This window comes from Symphodus melops, assembly GCF_947650265.1.
Source record: "Symphodus melops genome assembly, chromosome: 2".
Taxonomy (NCBI): Eukaryota; Metazoa; Chordata; class Actinopteri; order Labriformes; family Labridae; genus Symphodus; species Symphodus melops.
In genome coordinates this window covers 1,403,459-1,427,419 of record NC_136692.1, presented here as the reverse complement: position 1 = coordinate 1,427,419, position 23,961 = coordinate 1,403,459, and the positions used below count along the sequence as shown (strand labels likewise).

Here is a 23,961-nt window from a genome sequence, read left to right as displayed (position 1 = left end):
TGCGGGGGGTGGAGGAGGGGGGTGATGCCAGGTCCTGTAGGGGCAGACTGTGGCAGGATGAAGGGGGGGGGGGCAGAGGGGGCAGAGGGGTGAGGGAGGGTAGTGATGGGGATGGAGGGCAGAGGGGGCAGAGGGATGAAGGAGGGTAGAGAACTGAGGGCAGAGGGTGGAGGAGGCGGAGGGGGGATGGGGGCAGGGGCAGGAAAGGGGATGAGTGGACGAAAGGGGGGGAGGGCAGGGAGGGAGTTGAGACTCCTGACAGCCTGGTGGAATAGACTGTTCTTGAGCCTGCTGGTTCGAGCACGGAGACTCCGCAGTCTCTTCCCAGATGGCAGCAGGCTGAAGAGGCTGTAGGACGGGTGGGTGGGGTCACCTGCAATCCTGGTGGCTTTGCGGGTGAGACGTGTGTTGTAAATGTCCAGAAGGGGGGGAAGAGAGACACCAATGATCTTCTCAGCTACTCTCACGATGCGCTGCAGAGTCTTACGGCAGGACACGGTGCAGGCGCCGTACCACACGGTGATGCAGCTGGACAGGATGCTCTCAATGGTGCCTCTGTAGAACGTGTGCAGGATGGAGGATGGGGCTCTTGCTCTCCTCAGTTTGCGGAGGAAGTAAAGGCGCTGATTAGCTTTTTTGGCCAGTGATGCAGAGTTGAGGCTCCAGGACAGGTCTTCGGAGATGTGCACACCCAGGAACTTGGTGCTGCTCACCCTCTCCACTGCAGCACCGTCGATGGTCAGAGGAGCATGCTGGGTGTGCGTTCTCCTGAAGTCCACAACAATCTCCTTCGTCTTCTCCACGTTCAGATGGAGATTATTGTCCTTGCACCACGAGGCCAGTCTGCTCACCTCACTCCTGTAGATTGACTCATCGTTGTTGTTGATGAGACCCACCACAGTCGTGTCGTCCGCAAACTTAACAAAGAGGTTGGAGCTGGAAGATGGGGCGCAGTCATGGGTCAGCAGAGTGAAGAGGAGGGGGCTCAGCACACATCCTTGGGGGGCCCCCGTGTTCATCATGATGGTGCTGGAGGTGTTGCTGCCGACCCGGACTGCCTGTGGTCTCCCTGTCAGGAAGTCCAGCAGCCAGTTGCACATGGAGGTGCTTAGGCCCAGGTTGTCCAGTTTGTGGATGAGCTGCTGCGGGATGATAGTGTTGAATGCTGAGCTGAAGTCGATGAACAGCATTCTGACGTGGGCGTCCTTGGTCTCCAGGTGGGTGAGGGCTGAGTGGAGGGCAGTGGAGATGGCGTCGTCAGTCGATCGGTTAGGCCGATATGCAAACTGGTAGGGGTCCAGGGTGGAGGGGAGGGCAGACTTGATGTGCTGCATGACCAGCCGCTCGAAGCACTTCATGAGGATGGGGGTTAGTGCGACCGGGCGGTAGTCATTGTAGCAGGATGGAGACGACTTCTTGGGGACCGGGATGATGGTGGTGGCTTTGAAGCATGTGGGGACAACAGCTTGGCTCAGTGACGTGTTGAAGATGTCGGTGAGGACATCTGTGAGCTCCTCAGCACAGTCTCTCAGGACACGACCTGGGATGTTGTCAGGACCTGGCGCTTTCCGTGCATTTGTTCTCTTGAGGGATCGCTTCACGCTATCCCGGGAAAGCGTCAGTACCTGGTCGCCAGGAGAAGGTGGCGTCTTCTGTGCTGGGGTGCTGTTGTCTGCCTCAAAACGAGCAAAGAAGTTGTTGAGGTTGTTTAGCAGAGAGGTGGAGCTGTCACAGGTCTGCGGAGGGGGCTTGTAGTCCGTGATGGTCTGGACCCCCCGCCACAGGTTCCTGGTGTCTCTGCTGTCGGTGAACCGGTCTGCGATCCTCCTGGAGTATTGCCTCCTGGCCAATCTGATGCCTCGTGACAGGTTGGCCCTGGCAGTCCTTAGGCCCACCGCGTCCCCAGCTCTGAAGGCAGTGTTCCTGGCCTTCAGGAGCCTGTGGACTTCACCTGTCAGCCATGGCTTCTGATTGGCCCGAATGGTGAAGGTCTTGGTTACCGTGACATCGTCCATGCACTTTTCCATGTAGGACGTGACGGTCTCTGTGTACTCCTGGAGGTCGGTGATGTTGTTGTTGGTGGCTGCTTGTTTAAACATGTTCCAGTCAGTGGTGGAGAAGCAGTCCTGGAGTGCTTCTGTGGACCCCTCAGGCCACACCCGTACCCGCTTCCTAACTGGTTTGGTGACTTTAACCAGTGGCCTGTATGCTGGCATTAGCATAACAGTGGTGTGGTCTGAGGCTCCGAGGTGGGGGAGGGGGAGGGCTTTGTAGGCCCCTTTGTTTACAGTGTAAACATTGTCCAGAATATTGTTACCTCTAGTGGGAAACTTGATGTGACCATGAAGTTGTGGAAGCACACTCTTGGGGTTTGCGTGGTTGAAATCCCCAGCCAGGATGAGAAAAGCATCAGGGTGTGCTGTCTGCTGCTCACTGATGTGTTTGTGGAGATAATTCAGAGCCTCACTCCTGTTGTTGGTGGAGCCAGGAGGGATGTAAATTGCTACCAGCAATATGGCACTAAATTCCCTCGGCAGGTAGAATGGCCGGCATTTAATAACCATAAACTCCACGACTGGTGAGCAGTGCTTACATACTACCACCGCGTCACGGCACCAGGCATCACTGATGTAAACACACAGACCCCCGCCGCGAGTTTTACCACCCTCGACGAGCACTCTGTCTGCCCGGTAGCATGTTAGCCCGGCTAGCTGAATAGCATGGTCCGGAACACTGTCATGAAGCCATGTTTCCACAAAAACAAAAACACAAGACTCACTCACAGTCCTGGAAGTTGTCCGGAGCAAGCGAATATAATCTAGTTTATTGTCCAGCGAGCGTACGTTGGCCAGAGTGATGGTCGGGATAGCCGGCCGGTGAGGGCTAGCCTCTAGCCTAGCCCGGATACCTCCACGCTTCCCCCTCTTCTGCTTCCTTGTATTCCGACAGTGGCGCTTCCACTGTGGGCTGGTTGCAGGAGTGGGGGTCGGTGATCGAGCAGGCCTCCGGAGCAGACCGCAGTCCCGTAGCTCTTCCGCTAGCACTGCATTAACCTCCGTATTTGTGGTTTTACCGATGTCAAGCAGAACCTCACGGGTGAATGTGCGCCTTGGGGTTAGTGGGGTTAGTGGACGCGACGAAGACAGACAATTACACACAGATAAACAGCCTAAAAAACATAAAAACGCAGGTTTGCCGGGAGAGAGAGGAGCCGCTGCGTGCACCCGCGCCGCCATCTTATCCCGGCAGTCTTGGGCAAGTTGCTGGTATTTGGCTTTTTTCCTCTCTGCAGCTTCCTCACAGCCCTCCTCCCATGGCACTGTCAACTCCACCATGACGTAAACATCATGAAAAAGGAGGATTAAAATCATCAGTACAAACTCAACAGATTCCAGATTAACTTGATAAATGTGGTAGAAGTCAGAAAAAAACCAGCTGCTTTCTTGGACAGCTGCGTATGGACATTCTGTGTGACTATTTCTCTGGACAGGACTGTAAAAACTACTCACGAAACCATACCACAATGCTTTTTCACAAATTATAGGGGTTGCATTAATTTTTTTGCGTCTGTTTCAATAAATCCAAACATGAGCTAAAAAAGTAAATAGTGAAATCTGACTAAAATGAACTACTGTAGTGAAAGGGACTGTCTCCCTGAACATATTTGAACTTCATTAAAAAAGCCACATTTCACAAATCTGAGTAGCTTTTAATCTCACTCTTCCAATTTCTCCATTCATAATAATTTTAAACATAGTTTTCTTGTATCCATAATTTTATTAATTGGTCATAAAATCATTGTATATGTAATGCATATACAATGATATCACATTCACATTAAGACAATTACTAATTTGTTGTATTTCCATACATGCATTGTATTTTCTCTGAATAGAAAACTCTGTGACTTCACAAATTGAGATTGATAGACAATTCTTTAATTTATGTGTACTTAGTTCAATCTTGTATCGCATTGTCGGCTGGTGCCGAAAAGTAAAAGTTATGTTAACTCCATAAATATTCATTCATAAATGGTGCCCCGTGTGAGGCACAATTACAACGTTTCATCCGTTGACAGATTTATCTCCACAAACCTTGGCTTTAAATTATTTTCCTAGTTTAAAATACATCCCTCACTACATTAAACTTCACCACTGTCTTATTCTGACATTCTGCCAGTGCACATTCAACATTCATCTGTTTACTTTATGATCTGATCCTGTCCTGACATGGCGTTATATTAAACTTTCTTCATGTATCCTTAGTAGGCCAACCTCGTCAGTACAGGATGTCAGTCTGTGACTTCCTGCATATCAATGATGTGAAGAGGAAGGAAGACAAACTTTAACAGCTCGACCCGTGCTGCCTGATGACCACAGAGGAACATTTGCTGTAGAGACGACATCTCCTCCCTGTTGTAAGTATTCAGTGATATGACTGATATTTATTGAAACATGTACAGACCTTGTGTTGATGTGTTTAATTTTCTCTGAAGTCACACAGGGATGAGAGGAGCAGCTATGAGTTTAAAAGCAGCAGTGAGTGGATTGGTTGTCTTCCTTCTCTCTGTGTCAGGTACTGTGTATCCTCATTCAAACTTTCATCACTGAACATTTTTCTTAAAAGGCTTCAATAGTTTTCAAAATGATTAAAAAAGAAAAGATAACTTTAATGTTCATGTTTTTAGAGTGAGTGTTTGATATGATGCAAACTGTTAAAGTTTGCTTCTGTCTCTTTCCATGATTAGATTGTTTTGTCTCTCCACCTTTCTAACTCTCAGGATGTGTTTTTAATGTTTTCACACATTCAGCATCTGTCCGCATCATTTTATCATTTTTCACAAACAGTGAAGATGTTTGGAATATTTCACAGTAAGAAAAGTTCTGAGAGATTAGAGCTGCAGCATTCAGTAACTTTCAGCTCTCAGAGTCTTTATGAGAGAACAAAATAACACCTTCAGAAAAAAGGAAGCAGATTTTTTAAACGCATCAACTTCGTAGTAACATCATGTATGTATGATGTTTCTGTTCTATTTATGGTGAACAGTTAACAGTCCTCTGAATTCAGGCTCACACGAGATCTTCAGTTCTCTTCTTTTCACTCTCACCACTAACCTGACCACATGTTGAACAGACAGGAAACAAAGACAAGAACACTTCAGATATGCCCACAACACTGCATTTACATTCACTTACCTACAATCAGTTCCTCGTCTGTATGCAAACACTTTGTCTTTACAAAGAAACATTTTAAAACAACAAATGTCTTAGTGTTGTTCATCTTTACAGGAGAGATACATTCCTTCTAAAATCAGTAATTATGTTCTTTGTGTATTTAAATCAGTGAGTTATCAGAGCACCAGTCCTAAATGTGATCCACCTCAGCTCTGCATCATCTGCAGGTTTAATTTATTCACAGTTATCCTGATGACTTGTACTGTCACATAGACAAAGTGAACATCAGAGGGGAGAGGATGCATCCTTGTGGTACCTTAGAGGATGGTAACAAGTTGTTTCCTTTCAGAAAGGAAGTGATGTGGCCACCTAACGACGGTGTGCTTAACTCCCATAATGCTCAGCGTCACAGCCAATAGTTCTGCTCGAACAGTGTTAAAGACAAGTGTTCAGGACACTTTACAAAAAGCAGGTAAAAGACCTCACTCATTATCTACAGAGACCCAACATCAATCCAGTATGAGCACGAAGCAACATTTATCAAAGTGACAGTGGAGAGGACAAAGTACACATGAATTCCTTTTCTAACACTTCTTGCTAAACGCTGTTTGAGGTGCACTGGCTGACTTCAAAGTTTCTGAATTCACTCAGCAGGAAGAGTCGCTGTTGTGTGTTTTAAACCACCTGTTCTGTGGTCCATGTTTGACCTGATTGTGTTTCCTGATCTGTGTTTCAGTGGTGAGGGGAGAGGAGACCTGGGGAGTGACTCACTCTTCTGCTCAGATCTGTGCCGTCAAAGGATCAACAGTGGAGATACCCTGCACCTACACATACCCATCAACAATAAGACGACAAACTACTGTAGTTCAAAGAAGATTCTGGTTCACTAAAGAGAGCGATGATGGACCTGAAGATATGAGCTCAGACCCAGACTACTCAGGTCGTGTTCAGTATCTTTTTAATGATAGTGTCTGCACTCTGAGAATCACAGACCTGAGAGAGAGCGACTCGACTGTTTACAAGTTCATGTTCACAACAAACCAACCAGGAGGACGTTTTACTGGTGAAGGAGTCACTTTGTCCGTCACAGGTAACATTCTCATTTCAAGTATTGTCCTCACATTATCAGAGTTCAAACTACTGTGAGTCTTTTTATGTATTTTAATGCTCTAACTTTCTTCACATGTTCAGACCTTCAGGTTCAAATGAAGAGAATCTCAACAGAGACAGAGCTGAAGTGTTACAGCAGCTGTAAAGAGGCTGATAATCCTTCATATGTCTGGTACAGAAACGGACAAACAATGACTCAAGAGGCGTCCTCTATTAGAGTCGATGTTTCTAATAATAATAACAAGTATTCCTGCTCTGTTAAAGGACGAGAGGATTACCGCTCTCCTGAAGTGTGTAAGTTTACTCCACAGTGTTTGACTTTTTAGTAACTTGTTAACTCTTCCTCATTTTGACATTTTAAAACTCTCACCTACAAATATACACACTACGACAGACTCTTTGACAGATTCAAGTTAAAGGACCAGTGTGGGAGATTTAATCAGGACTTTTTTACTTTGGTTTCATCACTTTAGGTCACACTCAGGTCTTCTCACCTGTGGCCGCACATTCAGTAGCTCCGTCCCTGTCGTACTCATCTTGATATGTTATTCGTTTGTTTTGGCTCTGTGCCAACTTCTACTTTTATAGTTTTTATAGTACACTTTCAGTGTATAACTTCATGTATCCTATGGATACTTTTTAGTGTTTTCGTGGAAATAGCAGCGGAAAACTTTCTTATTCAAGGGAGAAGCTGCTCTCACTCCGGACAGCGGGACAAGCCGGCATCGTTCACCCGATACCTGAGGAGCTGAGGCGGCGGTACAGAGGCTGTAGAGCCGGCGCTAAGCTAAAGGCTAGGCTAGCGGCTAAGCGATGGAGGTACAAGCCCTCGGTTCCGGTGATAGTTATGGGGAACGTAAACTGCCTAACCAACAAGACAGACGAGCTGGCTGCTCTCGTGAGGAACAACCAGACATTTAGAGAGTGCAGTTTAATGTGCCTCACAGAAACCTGGCTGACTCAAAACACCCCGGACGCTAACATGGATCTACCGGGCTTCACTACAGTGAGAGCAGACAGAGACACGAAACGTAGCGGCAAACGGAAAGGAGGAGGACTCGCGCTGTTTATTAACACCAGATGGTGCCACCATGGACATGTTACTGTGAAGGAGGCAACGTGCAGCAAAGACATCGAGCTGCTGGCGGTAGGTCTCCGTCCTTACTACATGCCCAGGGAGTTCTCCCACGCCATTGTTGTTGTTGTTTACGTCCCCCCGCGAGCGCATCCACTCTAACATCTCGAGATTACAAACGCTGCACCCTGATGCTTTCATTGCCATCTCAGGGGACTTTAACCATGTTACATTGAACTCTACACTACCGGACTTTCACCAGTTTGTAAGCTGTCCCACCAGGAAGAACAGGACAATAGGCCTCTTGTATGCAAACTTGAAGGACGCCTACACTGCCACCCCCCTTACCACCTCTGGGGAAGTCCGATCACAACCTGGTCCTACTCAAGCCACAGTACAAGACTAAGATCCAGAGACAACCGGTAACAGCACGCACCTTCAGAAAGTGGTCTCCTGAGGCAGAGGAGGCTCTCAGAGACCACCGACTGGAGTGCCCTGCAAGAGACTCCTGGTGATGACATTGAGGGGGTCACACACTGCACAACTAACTACATGAACTTCTGTATGGACGCTGTGGTTCCCACTAAAACTGTGCGCTGCTTCCCGAACAACAAGCCCTGGATCACCAGCGATGTCAAGGAGATCCTCAACAGGAAGAAAAGGGCATTCAAGGAGGGATACCAGGCAGAGCTGAAGCGTGTGCAGGGGGAACTCAAGGTCAGACTCCGAGAGGCAAAGGAGGAGTACAGAAGGAAGGTAGAGCAGAAGCTGCAACAGAACAACATGAGGGAGGTCTGTGTGGCGGGGTTCTCTTATTAAACACCCCCAAAAAAAGTTTGAAAAACACACAGGCGTAGTCGAAGACTGTGATTGGTGGATTTATTTTTCGCCGGCCTCCACAAGTGCACAATATTTACAAAAATGTGAAAAATCCAAAACAAAAAAATAGGAAAAAAATATTTACAAAAATATTTACAGAACAAAACTCCAACATGAGTAGTTAGCAAAAAACTTTTCTTCCTCAAGATGTTACCTCCTCTGTAACTTGACTTCCCACTCCCGAAGGTCTCAAACAGCCTTCCTTTTAAAGAAAAAGCCCCTCCCACCGGGCATTATGATTTGCATAATATTTTTAAACTGTTACATTTTCTTATAAATGAATGGAGTTTCCACATGTAACTCCCTGTGGATGCCTCACCACTAACTTACCCTTTTTTACCTGAACCTTTTAATCACCAGACAGCCACATTTCTGTCAATATATTTAAAACAAACATTTAAGCAATCAATAATATCACGTGATTGTGATTCGGCGCCACGTCCGCCTATTTACCTGGCGGAAATGTACCGCCTCTGTTTGCATCAGAACGGGACGCCATGGAGCGTGCATCCAACGCCCTGAATGGTGAGTGCGCTGAAAGTTGATATAAATGTATGACACCCCAGGTCGCGCTATGGAACGGGAAGGGAAAGGAGGAAGATGATATGTTTAATTGCATGATAAGGAGCATTGGCAGAGGGGAAAGTTTGGTGCGCGTGTGTGTGTCAGTGTACGTGTTAGCGTGTGTGTTGGTGTGTGCGCCTGCACTCAGTGATGGAGCCGCTCCGTCACAGTCTGGGAGGGCATGAAAACCATCACAGGCTGCAAGAAGAAAAACAACAACGCAGAAAACGGGGACCCTGAGAGAGCAAACCAGCTCAACTTGTTTTTTAACAGGTTTGACAGCCCCGTCGCTGCAGCCAGTGCCTGTCCCCCCAGCATCCCTCTACACACCCCCTCCCTCCCTCTCACTCCCCCCAACACTTCCACCAGGACAAACACAATCTCCAGAGACAATCCATCCCCCCTCCCCCCCCACCATCACCAGAGACCAGGTGAGCAAGGAGCTGAAGAGACTCCGTCCTAGGAAGGCAGCAGGCCAAGACAAGGTGTGTCCCAGGTTCTAAAGGCCTGCTCTGCTGAGCTGGGGGAGCCACTTCAGCACATCTTCAACATGAGCCTGTGGCTTGGGAAGGTTCCTGTGCTCTGGAAGACCTCGTGCCTCACCCCGGTCAGCAGCACCGGAGCACCACAGGGGACTGTGCTCTCCTCTGTCCTGTTCACCCTGTACACCTCTGACCTCCAGTATAACTCTGAGCTCTGCCACATGCAGAAATACTCGGACGACACTGCGATAGTTGCTTGTGTCAGGGATGGACAGGAGGAGTACAGGAGCCTGATCGAGGACTTTGTGACGTGGTGCAGTGCCAACCATCTGCAGCTAAACACCTCCAAGACCAAGGAGATGGTGGTGGACTTCCGAAGGAACAAACCACATCTAGAACCTGTTTCCATCGGGGGGGTCGACGTGGAGGTGGTCAGGACCTACGGGTACCTGGGGCTGCAGCTGGATGACAAGCTGGACTGGTCGCCTAACATGGACACTACCTGCAGGAAGGGACAGAGTCGTCTGTACTTCCTGAGAAGGCTGGGGTCCTTCAACATCTGCAAAAAGCTGCTGCAGATGTTCTACCAGTCTGGTGGTGTCCAGCGTCCTCTTCTACGCCGTGGTGTGCTGGGGAGGAAGCTGCAAGAAGAGGGACGCAGCACGCCTGGACTGACTGGTGAGGAGGGCCGGCTCTGTGGTGGGTACAGAGCTGGACCCACTGGTGACAGTGGCAGAGAGGAGGAGTCTGGACAAAATGCTCTCCATCATGGACAACACACACCACCCTCTGCACAGCACCTTCACCGGGCAGAGGAGCATGTTCAGTGACAGACTGCTGTCACAGTCGTGCTCCACGGACAGACTCAAGAACTCTTTTGTCCCCCTATAGGCCATAAGACTGTACAACACTTCACTGTCACGGCAGGGAAGAAGCACACAGTGAACCCTGGACTCATTTTTCATTTTTTTCTCACTCCTCATCTGCACTGCTGACCTCAGAGTCAGCCTCCAGTTGGACACTTTAATGCAGGGTTTCTCAACCATAGGGCCGCGGCCCTTCGAAGGGCCGCGAGCGCCACCTGCAGGGCCGCAAGGGGATAATATGTTTGCATCTGTGGGCCGTAAGGGCCGTGATCGTTGGCCTGCAGTATACTCTCCGACCACCAGAGGCAGTATCATCAGTTAGAAGTAGTGGAACTTTACAACGCGACACTCAGCAGTATAACCACTTCCTCCACAACATCCTGTTTAGCGGCTAGTTCTCCCAGGTCTTATCTAAATGCTGCATATGGTCGCCCTGTGCTTGGGTAAAGGTTGAACTATTTGCCGCAAGTATTCGTTGCTCTTTTGGCGGCGACACACACGATGTATCATATCAAGGTTCTGTTTTAAAAGACGATACAACGCCAATAGCTGCTGCACATAGCCGCCGCCATTGTTGTTTGTTGTCGACTACTGCGCATGTCCAAATGTTTCGTCTTACTGTCACAGCGTCTCCGTGTAAACGGGGCCTGAATCTGAATGGAAACGTCATGGAGAGGTTCTTAAAACGAAAAAATAATGACAGCAACGGGGGGGCAGCGCTACACAAAACAGAATGCTCATTTTAATTTCATCAAATCTACCTAACTTCATTGAGCACCTAATTTTATTGCTTTTGTTGCTAAGTTTATGTTGTGTTACTTATTTGACAAACATGCACTAAAACATGGTTTTATATGAGCAAAATTAATTAAATGACCTTAACTTGTGCAAGGTTTTATGCATAATTAGCCCATGTATAGGTTATATATTGATTAAAAAACATACAAATGAAGAACAGGATTCATTATTACAACATAGTGACACAAATAGCTATTAAATAAAAATGACCGCAAAAGTTAAATCAGAACCATTCACTCGATTGGGCCCCAGACTACCTTACCCTGAAAATGTTGGGCCCCAAGGTCAAAAAGGTTAAGAAACCCTGCTTTAATGCACATTGATAGTCACCTTACTGAGCACTGGTCACTTTAACGATAATCACCCTAATCATGTCTTGTTTCATCCTACTGTTGTGTTACACTACATCTGTAAGGGTTGACATGATCACCCTAACTAGGTCAAGTTTCACTCTATTGTCTTTGACACTTAATGCTAATCTGCTCGTCAGCTCTTTATGTCTCTTAATTCTCCACATTGGTCATTTCAGTTATATTTGTATTCTTCTCTCCTCCAGATGCTCCAACAGTTTGTTCAGTGACTGTGAGTCCTGCTGCTGAAATCACAGAGAACAGTAGAGTGACTGTGACCTGTAGCTGTGATGGTTTCCCACCACCACATGAATACAACTGGTTCAAGCAGTACAGTGTTAAACATCTCCGTAAAGCATCAGAGCTGGTCTTCAGTTCAGTTCAGTCCTCTGACTCTGGAAAGTATTACTGTAGAGCTAAGAATGATCTGGCGTGGAGAACGTCTGGATTGGCCGATGTTTCAGTGAAATGTGAGTGAAAAACATTTGATTTGAAAAGCAAACATTGATCTTATTTCTCATGTGTAGGTTTAATGTGCTGATCATATCTGCTTCCTCGAGCTCTGTCTACTCCACACTCTCAGTCTGCAGCTAAAGCTCACTGAGCTCCTACAACTGATGATTAGCAGAGACATCTAGTCACTGTTTGCACATATTCAATGATGTGTATTCATTTAAATGTTGAATATAGCTGGAGCAGAGCATTAGATTAGAACATTATAGAGGTTAGCAGTGTGAGATAATCTGTACCAACATGTCCCCACAGCACGTGATGTGAGTGAGCGTCAGAGACTAAATCAGCCTGATTCCATACGACCTCATTCACCAAAACCTCCTAAAGGGAAGAGAGGAGAATAAAGCAGTGTAACATACTTGTTCTGGGGACCGGTAAAAATATATTTTTTGGGGGTCTTCCTTTAAAACCAAACGGAGGAGCACGCTCGTTTGCACCAACCTGCACACACACACACACACACACACACACACACACGCACACGCACACACAACCAATACAGATGATTTATGTCACCATGCAGAAAAACCCCATGTCATGCCATTCAAAGCAGCCTGTGATCAGCACCACGGACAGCAGCCAGAGACACATTTATCCATGCTGAACTAACAACCAGAGGCAGCTGGTCTATAGAGGGGCCACAAGGGGGCAGCAGAGGGAGACTGTGACTGTAGCTGCTGGAACAGAGTCACTTAAAGGACTCATTCAGTTTCTATATATTCAAGCTGGCTCCTTCTTATCCTCTTTTCTGTTCATCTGATGTGTCTCTAATTTTATTTCAGTTGTTTCATCTTGACAGTTCAAACATGTGAATGTTGATGAGGATTTAAAACAGATGTTTTCTCCTCCAGATGCTCCAAAGCTTCCCTCTGTGTCAGTGAGTCCCTCTGCTGAGATAGTGGAGGGCAGGTCAGTGACTCTGACCTGTAGCTCTGATGCTAACCCAGCAGCTAAATACACCTGGTTCAAGAAGAACAACAATCAACCTCTCAGTAGAAGAGCTCAGCTCGTCTTCAGCTCCATCAAGTCCTCTGACTCTGGAGAGTTTTCCTGTAAAGCTGAGAACAAGCTGGGAGAGAAGACCTCGACATGGATCTCTATTGATGTGAAATGTGAGTGAAACACTTTAAAATAATCATTCAACATTCAGAGACTTTCTTCATTGACCTGATTTCTCACAGCTTGATTATTCGGTCTGTTAATGACTTTCAAATCCTCACAAACCTTTTCACTGAATACTGTTTTCATGTGAATGTCAGTTATTAAACTATGTGTGTTTTTGAAGCATGAAAGCTTCCCTCTGTGTCAGTGAATCTCTCTGCTGAAACCGTGGATGGTTAAAGATCAGGACTGTAGCAGGAGGATCTCAAGTATTTCTCACTTTCACAGATATGTTGTTTCAAAAGGATTTTAACTGATAGAGACGTTCACATCTCTACTGCTTTAGACTGGGAGTTATAAATCTGAAATACTGATTCAAAAAGGACATGAGGTCTAATGTTTAACAGCTGTTATATTACATTTGTAAAGGCTGTATGTCTAGTGTTTTGAGTTTAGACCACTGAATTAAAATCTGACAGGTTGAAGTGTTCATATTGTGTTTTAATGACACTTTTATCCTTCTCCAGATAATGTGTCAGTGAGTCCCTCTGCTGAGATAGTGGAGGGCAGTTCAGTGACTCTGACCTGTAGCTCTGATGCTAACCCAGCAGCTAATTACACCTGGTACAAGGAGAACCACAAACTGCCTGAAGGACAGAAGTTACAAGGAGGGAAAAGCTATAATTTCCCATCCATCAGACCTGAAGACAGAGGGATTTACTTCTGCCAGGCTGAGAATGAACATGGACAGATCAGATCTGTGCAACAATTTATAGATGTCCTGTGTAAGTCACACTTTTTTTACTGATCATCATATAAAAATTCTTCCTAATCATGAATTTGAATACTAAGGGAGTTTAATCTGTAATTTTTCTCCTCCAGATGCTCCAAAGCTTCCCTCTGTGTCAGTGAGTCCCTCTGCTGAGATAGTGGAGGGCAGTTCAGTGACTCTGACCTGTAGCTCTGATGCTAACCCAGCAGCTAATTACACCTGGTTCAAGGAGGATGAACACTCACCAACAGCTTTGGGACAGAATTTTACCATCAGCGACACAAGACTTCAACACAGTGGGAATTATGTTTGTATCGCTGAGAACACAAGAGGACGTCATAACTCCACCGTACATCTGACTGTTGTGGCAGGTAAGTTATTTACATTCATCTGCACACACACACACACACACACACACACACATTCACATTTTAATAAGTAGAAACTTAAAATTCTAATCGTTCAGTAAAGACTCACATATCTCTCTTTAATTCTCAGGGAACTCAACACTCATAATGAATATCACCAGGTGGACTCTGCTGCTCTTGGTGTTGATTTCTCTGCTTCTCCTGACTCTGTGGGCGAGGTAAAAACCATAAAGATTCATCTGTCATCTCAAAGTCATTCTACTTTTTTAATGACTTGCTTCATGTTCATTCTGGGATTTGTTGTTTTCTGACTTAATCCAGAAAGAAGAAAACTCTGAGCTCGACCACTGAACCAAATGAGCCTGCAGAGACGATCGAGGTGAGAGAGAGAGAGAGAGAGAGAGAGAGAGAGAGAGAGAGAGAGAGAGAGAGACCTGATGAAATATATTTGTGATCAAATCTCATCGTCCTCCATCAGTTGGATGTTGTGTATGAGAACGTGTCAGCCGTCACTGCAGCACAGACAGAAGACAGAGAGGAGCAGGAACACATGCCGTGAAGTCCAGTCAGGTTAGAGCCTCCTGCACTGAATCAAACAGGCCCACTTCACAGTCACAGTCACAACTATAACTTTAGTCTGATGTGATTCCAGATGCAGTTGAAGCAGAGGCAGGACTCACAGTGGAGAGAGAGGCTGTGGAGGATGTGGGGGAAGTGGAAACATTGACCTTCAGCAGCAGGGAGTTAACAGCAGCACGGAGCAGAGAGTTTAAGAGATGGTTTTCTTTTATTTTGCAGCTTGAAGGTGTTAAACATTCTTATTTACTCCTCCTAATACTTGAGTGTAACTGGGGATGACTGAATATCGCACCCTCAGAGTATTTCTCTGTTTGGTTTTATATTGTACAAATACAATGAAGGCTTTCTATTTCTTATTGAGCAGCTCAAATGATATAAACACAATAAACATCATGGAAAAAAATTCAAAATATCAGTACAAAGTCAACAAACAAGTAAGACCGTTGTTTAACCTGTCTCTGTTTTGTGGGAGACCCTGACATAAAATATAAAACTTAAGAATAACTTGATAACTGTGCTGGAAGTGGAAAAAAAAACCCAGCCGCTTTCTTGGTTGTATGCATTTCAGTGTTATTGCATCTGTTTCAATAAATCCACATATGATGTCAAAAATGTAAATAATGAAATCTGACTAAAATGAACTACTGTATTGAAAGGAACTGTCTCCCTGAACATCTGATATTTGAACTTCATTAAGCCACATTTCATAAATCTGAGTAGCCTTTTAATCTCACTCTTACAATATCCAGTCATAATGCATTATCCATTCACATTTCTTCACATAATCATGTTGATGTTATTTTTCCTGTATCCATTATTTCATAAATTTTTCATTAAATCATTGTATTTGTAATATATATTCACATTAAGACAATAAAACTGTGTGACTTCATGAATTGAAGTTGAAACACGAGTCTTTCATTGATGTGTTCTTTTAACTAGTTGAATCTTGTATCACATTGTCAGCTGGTGAAAAAAAGTGAAAGTTCTTCTAAATCCATAACAAACATGAATGGTGCCCCGTGTGAGGCTCAATTATAATGTTTCAGCCGTCAACAGATTTATCTCCACAATCCTTGGCTTTAAATTCTTTCTCTTGCTTAAAACACATTCCCAGACACAAGATAATGACTCTACCAACATTATGTCACTCAGGCTGTTTTAACTATCTGTTTGGTGTCCATTACACATTTTTTGCTTTCAATACAGCATTGTGCTTTGAAGTCATCCAGGCAATGTTTTGTATTTGTTGGTGATTCAGCTGAGTTTGAATCTGTAACAGAACCTTCAGCTTTGTGAGTTTCTGAATCTATTGGTCAGTTTTACAGTTAATTCAACATTCTACGAGATTTCTAGTTATAGCTTATTAACTAACACACCTCAACTTTACCAACAAGTAAGTTCCCAACAGCATGAGACCTGAGTATTTTCAAGATTGTGAAAGACCAGGTGAAAGGAACACTTCCTACTCCCTGATAAAACAATGTATACTGTGTGCATGGTAAAACATGTCTCCAGCTCCAGCATATATTATCTTGTGTCACTTGTGCCTTTGTATTTCATTTGTCATGTTTCTTCTCTGTTACCTGCCAAGAGACAACAGATGGAAATTAGCACTTCTGCTATGATCTGGCATCTTTTACAACTGTAATCGTTACAGCTGTTCATTAATATGCACTGTCCCTAACAAATAAACAAAACAGTAAACACAGGTGCACCACAGGGTTGTGTGCTGAGCCCCTTACTGTTCTCCCTGTACACACATTACTGAAAAACCCTCACTGGAGACGACCTCCGTCATCGAGTTTTCAGACAACACCATTGTGGTTGGCAGAATCAGGGAAAAAACAATGAATCAGCCTACAGGGTATTTTGTTGTACTTGTACAGTGACAATAAAGGTATATTATCGTATATCTTACTTTAGTAGCAGGGATCTCAAACTTGACACTTAAACTCCTCCACCCAACCAAATCCAATCGCCCACATTTAAAACTTGTGGAGTGAGATTTTTTTTTTTTTTAATCGTTCTATTATTATTAATATATTTTTAAACTCTGTAGTCAGTGTGCATATTTGGATTCTAATCCTGCTGCAGAATATTTCTCGGAATTTATACTGGCATGAAGGTAAAATAGATTGAATCCTTTAAAATATAACATGTATGAGGAGGGTCAAATAATAAATCCACCCAAGCACTGGCATGTCCAGAGGGGTGGCGTGGGCTCTGCTTTAATCCGATTGGCCACCCCACGTGCCCCCTGCCAAAATATTCCAAATTTGATTGGCTAGTTGCCCCGGCAGGACTTGTGTTATCACTGATTGTTCTGTGAAAACATAATTAAATACTAATACAAGTTTCCTCATTCAATTTAAAAATACCTTATTTGTCCCCGTAGGGCTTCTCAAATATACATAAAGAGTTTTACATATAAATTTGATATTTTCTTCTGTTATTTGAGCTTTCAATAAATAAATATGAAATAAAAATTGTAAATGAATACCTTGCGTACCGATGTCTTTTTTGTTGTTTCACTAAACCGTATTTGGTACCAACATTATTTATTTGTGATGTGCGTTCTTCCTGGTGTTTAACTCATCATATCTGTTAATCATCTAAAGAGGAAGGAAATGTAGTTGCTAAAAACACCCTGATATCCGTCTTCTGCTCAGTGAGTGCAGAGGAGAGTCTTCTTTCAGACGTCGTCCTTCTTCACTGTAAGTAAAATAATTTATCAACATGTCTGATACAGTTTGAGTCCTGCTCCGTTCTTATTATTCTCTCTGCTAACATGTCTTATTGTCCCTGAAGTCACACAGAGAGAAGAGAGGAGCAGCCATGAGTCTAACTGCAGCAGTGAGTGGGTTCATCGTCCTGCTCCTCTCTGTGTCAGGTACTTCACAGAATGTGTCTCTCATGAAAGTATTGTCTTTATCTTTTTTTCAAATATCTGCACCAAACCCTGCTACTACTTTTTTAAAGTGACATTACGCATAGACGGCCTATTGCTCTGTTTTTCACATCTCATAGTTCTGCATTTAAAAAACCCAAACTGAACTATCCAAATATGGTGACATTTCTCTAATAGTTATGACCTCTTCTTTCAAATGTAAAGTCCACAGGTCTAAATAAAACACAGAACGTTCTCTCCACCTTTAGTCAAGGTGCTGTCGCCTCAACAACATGCACACGTGAACGTCTTCTTTCTTTCTTTGTGCTGACCCTGTGTGTTTAGAGTTCTCTGTGTTTACAAATGAAGCCAAATGATGCCTGCGATGGCTCTTACATATATTGCATATTTGCAACCAGAGTCTGCGTAGGAGAGGGACGTCATGCTGCTTCCTGTAACGCGTGCTGAGAGTCGTGGCTGGTGTCTGACTGTCAGAGTCAGATTCACATTTTTTGACATTGCAATTCCTCAGTTGTGCCATGATGTAGTTTTGATTTCCTGTCTTGTTTTAGTTGTTTCCCTGTGTGTTACTTTGTATCCGTGTGTTGTTCTATGTTGTCTGTAATATTGGTTCCTGTGTTACTTCTGTGTTAAGGTTCCTGGTTTGGTGTTTAGTGTTTCTTACTTTAGTCTGAAGTGTTTCCTGTTTTATTTTGTAATGTCTTGTTTAGGTTGTGTTTTCAGTGTCAGGTTTTACTTTGTAGTTGTCCTCCGTATTTCTGTTCTTGTTCTCTGCTCCTTGTGTGCTTCCCTCCTGTCTGATTGTCCTCACTTGTGTAATCAGTCTGCCCTGTGTAATCAGTCTCACCTGTGTCTATTTAGTCTCAGTGTTTCCCTCTGTGTCAGCTCATTGTGTGTTTCCTCTGTAGTCCGTAGTTTGGATTTACCTCGTTTTTTCAGCTTGTGGTTTTTCGGAATTTTTTTATTTATTTTTTTGAGTGAGTTCTGTTTTTGTCTTTTTTTGTTTTCACCTGCAAAGTCTCAGCTCGTCTCCAAACTTAGAAAATATTGCAAATGCAGCAATTTTGATCATGAAATTTTTGGAATTGTACACAAATTACATTTATAGCACAGATCATTAGAACAAATATGACGCTCACATTCGTTCAATGTTATGCTGTTGATGGTTGTCCCTGATGTGCTCTGTGTTCCAGTGGTTCTGGGTCAGGACGGCTGGGATGTGACTTACACTTCTCCTGTTCAGATGTGTGCCTCTAAAGGATCAGCTGTGGAGATGAGCTGCACCTACACATTCCCAGCAAGCATAAAGGGAGAAGAGAACACACTTAAGAGAATATATTGGTTCAGCAAAGATGGTGATGAATATAATGATGTAGAAACAGTCTCAAAGTATCGAGGTCGTGTGAAGAACACCTGTGATGGGAACAAATGCACTCTGAGAATCACAAACCTGACGGAGACAGACGCAGCTGTGTACAGGTTCAGAATAGTAACAGACAAAGATAGATATTATGGTCGACCTGGGGTCACTCTGTCAGTCACAGGTAATCTTTCACCTCAGTATGAGCTCACTGTCTCTCATCCATTATAAACGCATGTATTAATATGTGCATGTTCAGATCTCCAGGTGAAGGTGAGCAGACCAGGTGAGGCTCTGCTCTTTGAGTGTCTCAGTAGATGTCCTGCTGATACTTCCTTCATCTGGTTCAAGAATGGACAGAAGCTCCAACATAGCACTTCATCATATAATCCACCAGAGCAGCTCCTCCATACAGACAGTTATTCCTGTGCTGTACGAGGACACAAGAAGTTCCCGTCTCCTCCAGTGTGTGAGTTTATTTACAGTCTTCATTGATTCACACAGAGCCTTTAAACTAATGAATGAGGCCTCACTGGTGTTTACGGTTTATTTGGATTTCTCATAGTGTGCTGATTATTTGTTTCCCTGTAAAAAAAACAAACCTTTCTTCAGCCGTCATGACCCTCAATTACAAAACCAAAAGCTTAAATGTAACACGTCCACCATCATCTGATGTGAGTGTAAACGCTCTCTCTGATTCTCCTCCAGATGCTCCAAAGCTTCCCTCTGTGTCACTGAGTTCCCACGGTGAGATAAAGGAGGGCTCTTCAGTCAATCTGACCTGTAGCAGTGATGCTAACCCAGCAGCTCGTTACACCTGGTACAAGGTGGACGGACCTCTAAACCCTCATCACACATCTTCAGGAGCAACGCTTGTCTTCAGCTCCATCCAGTCCTCTGACTTCGGGGAGTTTTACTGTGAAGCTGAGAACATGCTGGGGAGAACGACCTCCAAACACATCTCTATGAACATGAAATGTGAGTAAAACGCATTATGTAAAAAAGTGTATCTACCTAACAACATCCCCACTTTATAATTGTTTTACCACTTGAGCTGTAACCAATCAGTTCCTGCTGGGGGCGCTGGAGTCCCATAGATGGCGGTCTCCGTGCTGGAAATGCTGAGTCAGGCTAACGTTGAGTCAAGCTAACGACAGGCTGAGAGCTGAGGCGGGTTTTAAGCCTCCTGACAAACCGTTACACGGCGCCCACCTGTCAATCAGCTCAGCTACACGCCTTGTTGGGAATAACTCTGATCCTTCATCCAATCAAAACTGCTGAGTCATCAAAACATTCCCCCGTACAGTGTGTGTGGATGGAGACATGAGCTAATCACACCTATTTGGTTTTTTGAAGCAGGCTGTAAACATGTTCATGTCTGCTGTAAAAACAGGCTTTTTGAATGGGTGTGTATGTGACTTCCTGTGCTGCTGCAGCCAGCCTCTAGTGGACACTCCAGGAACTGCAGGACTTTACACTTCAGCATCGCCTTCATTTTTCAACGCAGGTGGTTACCTCTTGGGACGATGATAATACACATCTCTAATACACTTTCTTTTGATCACCACATGTCAGGGGGAGGGGAATTAGCGGCTATCGTTGCTGGAACAATCACTGTTGTTCTCCTGGGTATAATGTTCCTCTCTGTCCTCCTGTTGATCAGGTGAGCAGCTTTGTGTCACTGAATCATCAAAAGTCAGTCATATCTTATTCACATAACTAATCATTCTTTTAAATTCTTCTCACCAGACAAAAGAGGGCTTCCACTGAGCCGCCTGAAGCCGAAGAGAGACAAGAACGCACTGAGCAGGTAAGAACAGTTGTTTGTTATCTGAGTACTAAATAAACGTCCTGGTCATCCAACCGGTACGCAAGCGTTGCATTGGTTCCTCCAGACATCATGGAAAGCCACTGCTGGTCATATCAAGCCCCTGAAGAAGAATTAGTTTTAAGCCAAGGCCATACTCGCATGTCAAAATTTAAACAGGCAAAACAAATGTTTGAAACTTCCAACATGTGTAAACTTACTGATTGGTGATTATTTCCGATCTTGGTCGTGACTCCATCAACTATAGTTACAAGTAGCATATTTACTTAGCTAGCTAAGCTAGGAACCTTAATAAGAGCAGGAAAAATGTTGCCATTAGCGTATTACTTATGACCACCAAAAGAGGGCAGTAGAGGGACGCGTCCAGTGAACTGAGACTGAAAGACCGAGTCACGCAGCGTCACTGGATCAGAGCAGCAGAGCCTGAGTCAGCTTTTTTATTTTTTTTCAACATTTTGTCTCCGCAGAGTTTAGGAAACAACATTGAAGTACGAGTACAATTTATCCTGTCCTACGACAAAAATGATCCTAATGCTAATAAGCTTACTGAGCCAGTATGTATTAGCATCAAGCTAACATACTAAGACATGCTTCCTGGTTAATATTTGGCAACTTGTGTCCACCCTGGAGTACAAAGCTGTAGCTGAGGCTGGTCTTAGGCCTCCTGACAAACGGCTAGCACGCACCCATCTGCGAGTCAACTCAGCCACGCCCCTAATTATGTTTAATTATGAACCTTGAGCCTTCGTTAAATCAAAATACATAAATTATACCACCTTACAGTGTGTTACAATATCTTTAAAACATCATCACCATGAGTGCTGTTTGCTTTGGCCTTTCCTATCACCGCATTAGCGACAACCAGAGGAGCAGGAAGACATTCAGTATGCCAGGATACACTTCCATCAAACCCAGGAGCATCTGTACAGCAACACCAGACCAGCTCGGCCCCCCAGACGCACGGAGCCGCAGGAAGTCACCGAGTACGCCGTCGTCAAATTTACCAGCAACAGCAACGCCACAAGGTGAGAAAAACAGGAACATGAAATTCTCATGATAGGATCCAAGCTGTTTTGATTCTCATCTTCATCAGATGAGTTTGTACTTTAATCCTGTAATGGACGAGTTGGTGACTCGATTCTTTGACTCGATCATTATCATGTTGCTCAACTGTCCCCCTCTCAGAACCAGACGTAAAGAACCTGAAGATGATCCAGCTGCTCTGTACAGCACCATCAACAGAAGCTGATGACCTCAACAGGCACCATGTTCATACTCTGTTGTAGCTTTCATGTATTTGAATATATGCAGGTCGCTTCTCATTATACAACACATATCTGATAAACTGCTTCTTAAAGGGGACATATTATAAAAATCCACTTCTGTGTTTGTGAACATTTATCTGGGTAAGCTGAGTGACTATTGACCCACACAATGTGAAATGAATCCATCCAGTCCTTTCTTTGTAGTCTGCTTACGTCTTACCACACAGAGAAAAATGCTCCGTTTTAAATGTTCTCAGTTTGTGACATCACAAGTTGGATTCTGGTAAAATAAGCCCCTCCCCTTTCCTGGTATCTCCTCCCATGGACTCCACCTCCAGACTAGAGCAAAACTTTTGCACAGGTCTGACATTTTTATTCCCCCTACAGAGGAGTGATGTCTACTGGTTAAACTCAGGGGGGGCGGGGCTTATTACATTTAAAGAGACACACACACCAAAACGGAGCGTTCCGAGAGAGCTGGTTTCTACAGGGTCACAAACCTCCTCTGCTGCTTGATTCATGTTATATTTAGACCACAGACACACAGATGTTTCATTTAGAGCACAGGGGAGCTGATTGAACAGGTGGCTAAGGGGGATAACATGTCCCCTTTAAAGATTATACCTTTGTAACACAGCAGCAGGAAGTTTAGCCGTGTTCAGCTCGGCTGCAGGTTACTTTTACATTTTAAACATATACTGTACATTTTTTGTAACTAGTGTGACATATTCATTACATTAAATAATGTTAGCCTGAGTAGCTGTGGTTTTTACTTACTTAAATTAGCAGTCTCGAATATCTCACACTGACACATAACAGTCTCTACTTTCAGTAAATAATAATTAGTTATTTGTATGATTTATGAATCGTTAGCAAAAACCACTTTATTTATATTACTATGAACTATAAGCAGCAGGTAGAAAGACCCTTCACGCTTATCAGCAAACATCTTGAACCCTGCGAGTTCCTGTGACAGATATATTTATGCTGAGTGGGCGGATTTTAAAGTTCTTATCTGTAAGTAAGCGTTTCCTGTAAACTGTGTTTCCACTCACACTGACTTCTTCCTGTCGGAAAGTTCCTCAAACAAGAGGTCAACTTGGAGGAAGACTTTAATACCTTACAACAACAAAAACATTCCTTACTAAGTGTATTGACCTGGAAGCATTTAAGTGGCGGCCATGATTCTCTAAAAGCTAAGGAAAGGTGGGTCAATGCTTCCTTTGTAACCTCCTTTAGGAAACACTGGACCATCCTTTAACAGAGGAGAGGAGATGATGCCGCCCCACTTTGAACAATCTTAAACCCAGAGGTTAACTCTGAACGTGATGCTGACGTTGTGAAACATGAAGGATCCTTTTATTTTCATTCACACGTCGTGGTTTTTAGGATTATTTCACCGCTAAGAAGGCACAGAGGAAAGATTTTCCATTTTCTGAACATTGTAGTTTCACCATGGCGGACCCACGTCACTAACCTCTGCCGTCATCGCATCATTACTTTACAGAGTGGAAATACAGTCAGATTCCATCGCCTTTCCCTCAGACCTTTACGAATTCTCCTAACATCTTACCTTAATGTCACGTTTTCCCATTGGTTAAGGTAAGGAGGATAGTGAAAGGAGAGAGGAGGGACAATATGTATGCTTTACTTTCAGGGTGCTGTCTATATTCAGTCTTGATGCAAAGCAGAATGTGCTGTTGCTCGCACAGGATTGGCTGAGATTCGATCACATGAGGCTGAGTCCGACTCTGGGCCCGTGAGGAGATATCACTTTGTGCCACATCACAGCAAAAGCCTTCTGTGTTGTTACTGAGAAGGGTTGATCAAACATGAACTGTGTCTTAGGCTAAAAACAAAGGTTATCAAAAAGTTAAAAACGGATTCAAATATTTGAAAAATTCCATAATGATCCCATTAATTAATTAATAATTATTATAATTACTAATTAAGTTGAATAATTTAT

General features: G+C 44.2%; 2 protein-coding genes across 2 annotated transcripts; both read left to right on the top strand.

The window, feature by feature from the left end:
• The first annotated feature begins 4,330 nt into the window (after nucleotides 1–4,330).
• LOC306819972 (B-cell receptor CD22-like) lies at nucleotides 4,331–14,844 on the top strand. The gene is made up of 11 exons (XM_079337599.1): nucleotides 4,331–4,417; nucleotides 4,496–4,575; nucleotides 5,911–6,114; nucleotides 11,505–11,768; nucleotides 12,663–12,923; nucleotides 13,440–13,697; nucleotides 13,795–14,055; nucleotides 14,183–14,270; nucleotides 14,374–14,431; nucleotides 14,531–14,622; nucleotides 14,705–14,844. Exons 2-10 carry the CDS (start codon nucleotides 4,506–4,508, stop codon nucleotides 14,609–14,611), a joined length of 1,545 nt encoding a protein of 514 aa, XP_079193725.1. The 5' UTR covers nucleotides 4,331–4,417; nucleotides 4,496–4,505; the 3' UTR covers nucleotides 14,612–14,622; nucleotides 14,705–14,844.
• A 4,675-nt stretch (nucleotides 14,845–19,519) lies between these two features.
• On the top strand, nucleotides 19,520–22,521 carry LOC306819971 (uncharacterized protein; the record flags this gene model as incomplete). The annotated part of the gene is made up of 5 exons (XM_079337598.1): nucleotides 19,520–19,880; nucleotides 20,478–20,565; nucleotides 20,652–20,712; nucleotides 21,586–21,755; nucleotides 21,916–22,521. 5 exons carry the CDS (start codon nucleotides 19,520–19,522, stop codon nucleotides 21,977–21,979), a joined length of 744 nt encoding a protein of 247 aa, XP_079193724.1. The 3' UTR covers nucleotides 21,980–22,521.
• Between the last annotated feature and the right edge of the window lie 1,440 nt (nucleotides 22,522–23,961).